At 36.0% G+C, this 10,142-nt stretch overlaps 2 protein-coding genes across 2 annotated transcripts; both read right to left on the reverse strand.

Moving 5' to 3' along the window:
* Window positions 1-254: 254 nt before the first annotated feature.
* aqp10b (aquaporin 10b) lies at window positions 255-5,182 on the reverse strand (the record flags this gene model as incomplete). Its single annotated transcript, XM_079442458.1, has 6 exons — window positions 255-498; window positions 2,686-2,903; window positions 3,400-3,518; window positions 4,302-4,439; window positions 4,526-4,652; window positions 5,093-5,182. 6 exons carry the CDS (start codon window positions 5,180-5,182, stop codon window positions 255-257), a joined length of 936 nt encoding a protein of 311 aa, XP_079298584.1.
* A 1,714-nt stretch (window positions 5,183-6,896) lies between these two features.
* LOC306885721 (HCLS1-associated protein X-1-like) lies at window positions 6,897-9,918 on the reverse strand. The gene is made up of 7 exons (XM_079442453.1): window positions 9,771-9,918; window positions 8,904-9,154; window positions 8,567-8,787; window positions 8,423-8,486; window positions 7,932-8,053; window positions 7,649-7,766; window positions 6,897-7,409 (listed from the first exon to the last, which is right to left on the reverse strand). Exons 1-7 carry the CDS (start codon window positions 9,827-9,829, stop codon window positions 7,342-7,344), a joined length of 903 nt encoding a protein of 300 aa, XP_079298579.1. The 5' UTR covers window positions 9,830-9,918; the 3' UTR covers window positions 6,897-7,341.
* Window positions 9,919-10,142: the final 224 nt, after the last annotated feature.

Consider the following 10,142-nt stretch of genomic DNA (forward strand, 5'->3'; position numbering starts at 1 on the left):
TATAAAGTACTATATTTCTGTTGAATTTATTGAGCAGTAATTCGACAGTAGGCAAGATGGTAGTCAAATAGTCTATGATGATCATTACCAAACCTAATTTAAAAAAAATCAAAATCACAAGATGTAGAAGATCACCATAAGCTCACCCAGTTCATATACAACAAAGATAACTTTTTCATATTATTTATTTTAATATCATATTAACACAATAATCCTTAAATTAAGCATATAAATATAAAAATTTACTTTTCACTTCAGCCGATGTCTGCTGAGGTTATGGAAAAGATCCTGTCCTTGTCGTTTTGTTTAACGGTGTCAAATTTTGGCTGCATACCGTCCAGCTCCACAGTTTGCTGGAGCACAGATATCAGGTCTTCAGCATCCTCAGGCTCCGATTCTGGATGATGAACTCCAATCAGCAGCTCATAGAGTAATGCGCCCAGGAGAGCACCCACACACGTTACAAACACAGGTACCCACCACCAGCCATGACCAGTCCTGACAAAAAACAGCTCTCATGTTAGTGTCCAAGAATTTTTTTATTTTACATATGCACAAATGTATTGTCTTGTTGTCATGTTTTTTTCATTGACAACTCTAAACATTTATATTGCATGTCTGTTCTGGGGGGGGAATGGTGTAAAACAATTTTCATTCAGAAATTACAAGTAAATCTCACAAATAATAACAAGAAATTGTAAAACACTGAATGAAATGTGTAATTAATTTGTTTAGTAGAAACACTTAAGTAGCATTTTCCGGTAAAACATACCCCAATAATGTTATATTTGCAATTTCACCAAAATAATAATAATAATAAAAATTACAGTTAATGTGGACTTCAAAAACTAGTTTAGTTTAATATGCACTACCATTTAAAATATATATACATTTTTTAAAGAAATTGTATTAAACAAGAATGCCTGGTTGCTTTTTTTGGCTTCTGTCCCTTTAAGAGCTGCAGCTGCTGAACATGAGTGGATCTGACACGCATCTCTTTACCTTTTCTAACCCACTTCAGTTTTTTAATTGATTGACAGAACTATATATATATATATATATATATATATACACACAATCATATGAAAAAGTTAGGACACCCTATTGAGTTCCATGGTTTTCTGTATCAGGGCACAATAAAAAAAAAAAAATCTGGTCCTTAGCAGGTTTTAAATTCTGGAAAATAAAACCTCATATGAACAACAACACATGGCATATTGCACCATGTCATTATTTATTAATTATTATTTATTTTACAAAAATAAAGCCAAATTGGGAAAGCCATGGGTGACAAAGTTAGGACACCCTTACTGTTAACATAAGAATTAAGAGGGTAAGTAGCAGACAGGCACTGCTAATCAAATGCCTTTGATTAACTGATCATCAGCAAGTGTGAGCACCTCTATAAAAGCAGACGTTTTGGTAGTTTGCTGGTCTGGAGCCTTCAGGTGTGTGTTAACACAATGCCAAGGAGGTAAGACATCAGCAATGATCTTAGAAAAGCAATTGTTGCTGCCATCAATCTGGGAAGAGTAATAAAGCCATTTCCAAACAAATTGAAGTCCATCATTCCACAGTGATGAAGATAATTCACAAGTGGAAGACATTCAAAACAGACCCTAATCCCCCCAGGAGTGGACGTCCAAGCAAATTCACCCCAAAATCATACTGTGTCACGCTCAGAGAAATGGCAGATAATCCAAGAACTTCATTACAGACTCTTCGGGCCTTAGTTAACATGTTAAATGAAAAAGAAATTAGAAAAATATGGGACACGTATGGCATGTTTGGAAGGGTTGCCAGAAGAAAGCCTCTTTTATCTAAGAAAAACATGGTAGCACAGTTTAGGTTAGCAAAGTTGCATCTGAACAAACCATAAGACTTCTAGAGGATTGACCTTTGAACAGATGAGACCAAAGTGGAGATGCTTGGCACAGCGCCACATTTGGTGAAAACCTAAAGAGCATATCAGCACAAACACATCATACCAAAAGTTAAGCATCCTGGTGAAGAGCTGATGATTTGGGGTTTGTTTTGTAGTCATAGGACCTGGGCACCTCACAGTCATTGAGTCGACCATGAACTCTTCTGTATATCAAAATATTCTAGAGTCAAATGTGAGATCATCTGTCCGACAGCTAAAGCTTGGCCACACTGGGTCATGCAAGAGGACAATGATCCAAAGTTCACCAGCAATTCTACAACAGAACGTCTGAAAAGAAAAGAATCAAAGTGTTGCAATAGCCCAGTCAAAGTCAAGAGCTCATCCTGGCTCAAATGCTATGGTGAGAGCTGTGCATAAACAAATGCTCACAAACCTCAATAAACTACAGTAAAGTTGTAAAGAAGAGTGGGCCAAAATTCCTCCAGAACAATGTGAGAGACTGATTTTCCAAATTTTAAGAACTGCCAAGGACCAGAAGATTTTTTTTATAATGTCCTGATACAGAAAAATCATGGAATTCAATAGGATGTCCTAACTTTTTCACATGGCTGTATGTATGTGTGTGTGTGTCTGTGTCTGTGTCTGTCTGTGTGTGTGTGTGTGTGTCTGTGTGTGTGTCTGTGTCTGTGTCTGTGTGTGTGTGTGTGTGTGTGTGTGTGGTGTGTGTGTGTGTGTGTGTGTGTGTGTGTGTGTGTGTGTGTGTGTGTGTGTGAGATATATTGTGTGTATGTTAGACTGACCTGAATACTTCATCTCCCCAGCCAGCAATGTAAGAGAAGAGTCTCGGGCCGAAGTCTCGAGCCGGGTTGATGGCATATCCGCTGTTAGACCCCATCGAGATGCCAATCACCAGGACAGCTGCTCCTACCAGGACAGGCTCCAGACCAGGAGGAGCTGGTGTGTTACGAGGGTCTCCCAATGCAAGAACACACACTAGCAGAGCAGCTGTGCCAATTATCTGCAGGACAACCTCAAGTTAATGTGGTCTGTCGACACAGTTCACTTCAGATCAAACTGACAAACACATATTTTTAAAGTTTTGTTCTTTTAAAAGCCTTGTTAATGTTACATGACTTTGACAGAGTATGAACTGAGCTAATCCATTTACAGACACAAACCAAAAATACGCTTTACAAACATATGACCAATAGGTGGCACAAAAAATTACTGTTCAAAAGGGAGACATTGAATCATTCTGTCATTTAATGCATTCATTCAAAAAAAAAATGCATGCTTCTTTTGGAACAATTTTCAATGGCTGACAATAACTGACAGTATTGTATATAAAATGTAAGCTACTTTAGCATAAAAGCATCAGAATAGGTAATTCTGTTATGAATGAGCATAATTAGCCTTGATTATTTGGTTATGTTGATCTTATGAAAATATTGTGTTTTGAGAATAGTCTTAGCATTTCAAACAGTAGATTTCAATGTTTCGTATATTATGCTGACCTGGTCCACCACTCCTCCCCATAGACTCAGGTAGTCTGCTGGATAAGTTGAGAAGATACCAGCAGTGGCAGTGGCACCACTAACTGTCAGATGCCCTCCAGTGAAATCCATTATGGCATCTGTGAACAAACACTTATGAATAGAAAAGTGTCTTCATTTGGACGTACTTGTGTATTTTTACATATACATGTAAATGTAATTTATCCCTGTGATGGCAAAGCTGGATATTCATCCATTAAAAATGTGGTAACCATGCAATACCTTAAAGAGCTATTTCTAAACTAATTTTGTTGATATAAATTCATGTTTAGGTTAATATTGTTGTCAAATATATTAGATAATAGTTTTTAGAGCTCTTTATATACCAATTTTTCAGTCTAGTCTTCAGTGTGACATTCTATTATGAGTTGGAGCCTAATTGTTTTTGAATGTGTTTACATATTACATACTATTGAATATGTTTTCAACATTAATAATAATAAAAAAAAATGTTTTTGAGCAGCAAATCAGCATATTAGAATAATTTCTGAAAGCTCTGAAGAAATAACGACTGAACACTGGAGGAATAATTTACATTTTCATCACAGTAACAAATTACATTTAAAATATATTCTAATAGAAAACTGTTATTTTAAATTGTAATAATATTTCACAATATTACAGTTTTTACTGTATTTTTGTTCAAATAAAGATAGCTTTAGTGACCATAGGAGACTTTTTTCAGAAACAGTAAAAAATCTCAACTATTCCAAACTATTTCGACACCCTGGTTTCTTGTTTAATATACTGTAAAGCTGCTTGGACACAATCTGCATTATAAAAAGCGCTATATAAATAACGGTGACTTGACTTTTGACTGGTAGTGTAGATAAGATAGATCAGGTAGAATGAGATTCACTCACCATAGTACTGAAGAGCAACAGTTGCTGCAGCCAGAAATGCACCTAAGAGCTGCGAGCACACATAGAATGGAAGACAAGTCCAGGAAAACCTGCCCAGGACACACAGGGTGAGGGAAACTGCTGGATTCAGGTGAGCTCCTTAAACAGATGAGAAATGTATTCATTTACATGTATATACAGGGACTTATGTCTTCATATCCACAGCTGCTTTAAAGATTTTATACCTGATACTCCTTTTGCCACATAAATCCCAAATGTGGTGCCCAATGCAAACCCGAGGTTGATTGACAGGTATTCACCCTTAGTGTTCTGAGAGGTCGTCACCTGGGCAACTGATCCACACCCAAAAAGCTGAAGAGAAGGTGGCATCAAGAAAAATATAAGGAATGATCTAGTGTGAATATTTTACACAGACACATAGCCTATAATGAAAAGGTTTATGGCACAATTAAATTGCTGTGCATTTTAGTAAGTGAAGTTTCTGTTTAGAGCCAAAATAGTTCTAAGTCAAGTTTCATCTTCAAAATATTGCTGAAATTATTTACTCATTTGCTACAATAAATATTTAATGGGCAGAAGGCACTATATTTGACTCAATAAAGATAATGGGATATACTAAAGATAAAAAAAATATATAAAAATGTTATACGTTTTTATAGCTTTACCATTTGAATGCAAACATGTATGCATAAACAAAATATCATAGCAATCTCATAAAATTGGTTTAAAACAATCACAACTTTGCTGCACATATTTCCATATTACAAATACAGCTATGAAGGCTGACTTACTATCAAAATATAGACTCCGAAAAATTCTGCCAGACATTCCCTGAACAAGCCGCTCTTGATTCGGCATCTCCTCAGCAGACGATCCATCATTTCTGCCTTTCTGCTCGTTTACAATGAAAGTAAATGTAGGACTCGTTTCTCAGGGCTCCATACAGAAGGTCTGTAATGAAAAGATCCAGTCAGAATGCATGGTCTTCCAAAAAAAAAAAAAGTTTAGCTAATTATCACATCGCATAAGTAAACGCAAGACTATCTGTTGTGGTTAAAGTGTGTGTCTGGGCAAGGAATGACAATTACATGCAGTACATTGCCCTTTTGTGTAATAAAACGATGAGTAGTTTATTGTTAACTTTTATCTGTGTTGCACTGCTGACATATACCAGATTTACGCATAAATCTTCTACTTCATTTTAAAATAAAAGCTTGATGACCTAATTCATACAAAATACCTTAAGTTTTAAAAGTGTGTCTATCATCAGAGTAAAATAAAAGATACAGAAGATGCCTTATTTTTAGCTGAAACATTTATCCATGAACCAATACCTAGTTACAGAAGAAAACCATGTTTATGTTGTCTCTTGACCAATATTCAAACACATACATAAATGTATATCTCTCATGCACATCTAATGGCTCAGGCCCCATTTTCTCAGTGTTTTTTCTAATGAACTAGTTTTATGGGTAAATAAGCAAAGCTTGTTACACTAGTTGATATATGATGTAAATGTTTGACCCTGAGGTCTATGATTGCTTCCAGAAGAGTTAATGTGTCCATGTGGCTATTCTCAATGTTATGAAAGTCTCACCAATGGACTAAAATTATAATTACAACCTAAAACTATTTTGTACACCATTGGTTATTCATATTGGGATCAAAATGGCCCATAAAAGTGAAATCAGCTTTTATCTCATATTTGTAGAGCTCATGTCTTCTATCTACTTGGGAGATAATCACTTATATAACTGATATAGTTATATAAAGTTATATATTACATAGCTCATTTATAAAACCATAAATTCGGTGCAAAGCTAACCAACTCTCACCACAGTTATGGGCATGATACGAACTAACCAGCAGTGTGCCAGGTTTGGTGCCTATATCTTTGACCATTACTTTCCTGTATGCGTTAATTTTTTATGTGTGAATACAAAATTATTTTCTGTTTTCACTGTTTATTCACTTGAAATAACTGTTAAAAATTAACTACTGTTTACTAAACTTGTGAGCTTACACTGTCAGCATTGCACTAAATGCTTCAGACTGTCAGTCAGAAAAACCTGTGACAGGTCTAGATGTGGCAGAACTGGGTCAGCCTGTTGTGAGACAATACTGACAGATTCAAAATGAAACACTTTTTGTTGCTAAACATACCCTGTGAGATCACATTCTGGAAACTGAAGAGCTGATTAACTTTAAGATTCAAAGAAAGAAATTGTGCCGTTTGAGAAGAACTAAAAGTGGAGCGTAAATGAAAAATTTTAAAAAGTCAAAAATATAAAATGAATTAACATTAAAGAGGCTTATTAAGTTTTGGATAAATCGCCCCAGTGTCCTTTTCATGGCCACCCCAACATTATTTCAAGAGCTTCATCTCATCACAGAACCCGATATCCTTGTTACTTTTCAAATAGGCTAAATCCAGGCTTTCTAGTTATGCCTGGCTTTGTTCAGATGACATTTTACAAGAAAAGCATTGCATTTTTAGGATTTTGACATCGTAAAAATTTAGAGCTAAACTGTGTTCATCACTTTTTAAACTGACCTGTTCTCAAAGCATCCCTAAAATAATAAATGAAAACAAAAGAAGAAAAACAAGGCAGATCTTATTCTTTTCTTTATGTTACATAGTGAAACACCACTGGAAAATACAATTTACAGATATATTAAACTCTGTCTTATCTGCAGTATCTGCTCTTCTTTACCAGCAAACTAAAATTGTGTCAGTCCTTTTCAGAACATTGCAGCTTCAACAACTAACCCAAGGTTCAATGTTACTACAATTCTTAAAACTATTCTCAAGACAAGTTTATTGAAAGAAAAACAGTAGGCAACATTACTAGTGTCAATTTGTGGCAGCAAATAATTGTTTGTCACTCAAATAATCAAGAATGGATCTCCACATTCACACTGAACAATTCAATCAGACTGAACAATGTAAAAATCAACTCAATTATTGTAGCTTGCAGTTGGTGAGTTTGCTGGCAAAGGATGAAAAGAGATCATCCTTAGGTTTGTGTTCACAGCTTCTTCAGCCTCTGAAGAACTTAGAAAACACTGAGAAATCATCTTGCATGTCAATAGAAGGGTTCAATCCACCTGAAAAATACATTTCTGAATGATTATTCAGGAAAAGCTATTGCACAAGCTTGAGGAATATTCCAAATTACTTTATGATTTATAAATTAAAAAGTTTTTCAAACTAAATGAGGATGTTATATAAACCATCTAAAATATAAAATTACTATTTTAAATATTCTCTTTGTCTTTTACCTTTTAAACCATACATTACATGGGACAGGACACTGTAAAAAAAAAAAAAAAAAAAGACCGCTAACCTGGCATGAGCGGACCAGACTGATCTTGCAGCCCGTCTCGGACACCTGGACCGGAGATGGTCACTGTAGTCTCTTCATTACCTTTACCGTCTCTGACTGTTCGCCTTTCTTCTACCGTCTACACACACATACATACAATCTGTATTATCGTAATTAAAAGCAGGTGTTTCACACATAACATCTCAACACAAGATGTGTGGTATATTTTGACCGTTGCTCTACAACATTACCATATGTTTGATCAGAATAACTTTTGAGTACAAAATTATACAGGATCACTCACTCCATCTGGTCTGACCACCTTGGTGACGCTGAGAGACTTAAAAGTTGACCTTATCTTTGGTTGTGAAGGTGCTGGAGTCAAGATCTGATCCAGACCACCTGAAGACACCTGTGAGTCCAGATCTGAGGGTGGAACCAGAAGACAAAAGGTCTGGATGAATTATACATTATATGGATTTCTTGACTGATATCCAGGTACTACAGTCATATACAATCGAAATTGTCAGCAGAAAAATCAGACAAAATGAAAAATCAGAATTTTAAAATTCTGCTGTGTTATGTTATTCTTTTATTTGGGGGCCAAGTTGATTTTCAAGTGTCTGGATATCTAATGTTTCATTAACATATCCAAACTTCTTTAAAAATTACAAAAATTGTGCAGAACTGTTCAGAATAGTGAAAAAAGTGTTATTTGACAACTTGTTTTCTTGAGAATTTGCTTATTGTCTGTACTTGCATTTTGCTTTATTTTTTTCTGATTAAATGCATTACCTCCATCCTCTTTTTTCTCTCCCTCCTTTGGTTTTAATAGGCCATCTTTCCAAAGATCATGAAACTAGAAATAAAATGAAGACAATCAGGTAACAACCCAGCATGAAAAGACGCTAAAAGCACTGAACCGGTGAACTGGTTTACCTTTGAGAAGGGTCTCCATTGAGGAAAGTGGCTGCTGGGATCCTGTGGAGAAGAGGAACCCCTGTCCTTTGGTGCCTCAAAGGGGGGAGGTAGGGATGGTGTGTAGGGTGAGCTGTCAGGAGACTTCAACATGAAATCTCTAAATGGGTTACCACTTCCTGCCCGACCCCTGCCTTTCTCTGCACCCTCCTGAGGAGGCGGAGCTTCTATTGATGGACCACCTGTTGGGCAGGAGAAGAGCAGGAGGGGTTAGTAACATGTATATAAAAAGCACCTAACCAGCTTACAAAATCTAAATGAACATAAAATACATGGAAGTTGAAGAAATGAAATGTACCTCTGTGTCCAAAGCCATGACGCTCATCAAAGCGGCCTAAACTGGCAAAGATCTCCTCCATGTCCTTGAAGATCTGGCCAAACAGCTGAGGTTCTTCGAAGCGCATCCCGCCAGGCCCAAAACTGAAACCAAATCTGGAGGCATCATCAAACGGGTCCCGATGGGGCCTATTAAAGTCATCGTGGTGAAATCCACTGTCGTCATCCTCATCGTCATCATCTTCATGAATCATCCCATCAAAGAAGGGGTCCCTGATCAAAACACATTCAAATTAGCAGACTGCTCAGAATGTCACTGTAGCAAATTAATCAGGAACTATGAAAAAGAAATACACCTCAAACCAACCAAGGTCTACATTTGTAGACATTTTCACTTTTAATAACGGGATAATGAAAAAAAAACAACTGTATTCTGGAGGTTCAGTTTCTGAATCTTCATTACTTCTATTCACACACACTCTAGAATAATAATAATAATCAAAAATGAGGCCCACTGTTATTTATGCCCTGATGAGGCAAAGTAAAACTTAAAGAGTTTGTACTGTGTTCCATATGGCTTCACATATAGTAGCAATTTGTAAATGATTCTGGGGAATGAAACTACAACAAATAATGTATTATCAAATCATTCACAACTGCACTATCAAACTAATTCTTTAAAGTAAAAGTACACTAAAATTTATGGTTATAAAAAGCACATTCACCGAGCATTTAGAAACCTCCACAAATAAAAACATAATTTGAAGCATGGACGTTTATACCACTATACACAATATTTTAAACCTATATAGTGTATCTAGTCAAGATTGTATTAAAGTGTTATTTACGCGAACAGCTGCTGCTGTTGTAAGGAGGCCTTTAAACTTACCTACGGCCATCACCACCGGGAACCCCGAAAAACCCACGAAACAGGTCAAAGACGCTCATTTAAGGACGCAATATCCAGTGATCCTTCACAAACGACACCATAACAATCAGTTGCGTCAGAGATCCAGCACAGGAAGGACTATGAGGAAACCTACGAGATCTTTCTACTAGCTTCCGGAAAATATTTGCAAAATAAAAGTCACGATCGCCTAATTAAAAATGACAATTGTGAAAAATGAAAAATATGAATTGTGAAAAATGTGGAATACAATTTTAAATTTAAATTACAGAATAAATAGAAATAATACCAGACTATCGATAGTTGGACATTATCAGGTTTACGATGAATGGGCCTCATACATGAAACAAGTAG

This window comes from Barbus barbus (genome assembly GCF_936440315.1).
Source record: "Barbus barbus genome assembly, chromosome: 19".
NCBI lineage: Eukaryota > Metazoa > Chordata > Actinopteri > Cypriniformes > Cyprinidae > Barbus > Barbus barbus.

What these genes read in the sequence shown, in the direction of transcription:
- LOC306885721 (XM_079442453.1), bottom strand. Translation starts at nt 9,829, where the DNA reads ATGAGCGTCTTTGACCTGTTTCGTGGGTTTTTCGGGGTTCCCGGTGGT. An exon ending in CCCGGTGGTGATGGCCGTAG is followed by an intron (nt 9,155 to 9,770) that starts GTAAGTTTAAAG and finishes TGTTTTGATCAG; the next exon opens with GGACCCCTTCTTTGATGGGA. An exon ending in AATGGAGACCCTTCTCAAAG is followed by an intron (nt 8,487 to 8,566) that starts GTAAACCAGTTC and finishes TTTTATTTCTAG; the next exon opens with TTTCATGATCTTTGGAAAGA.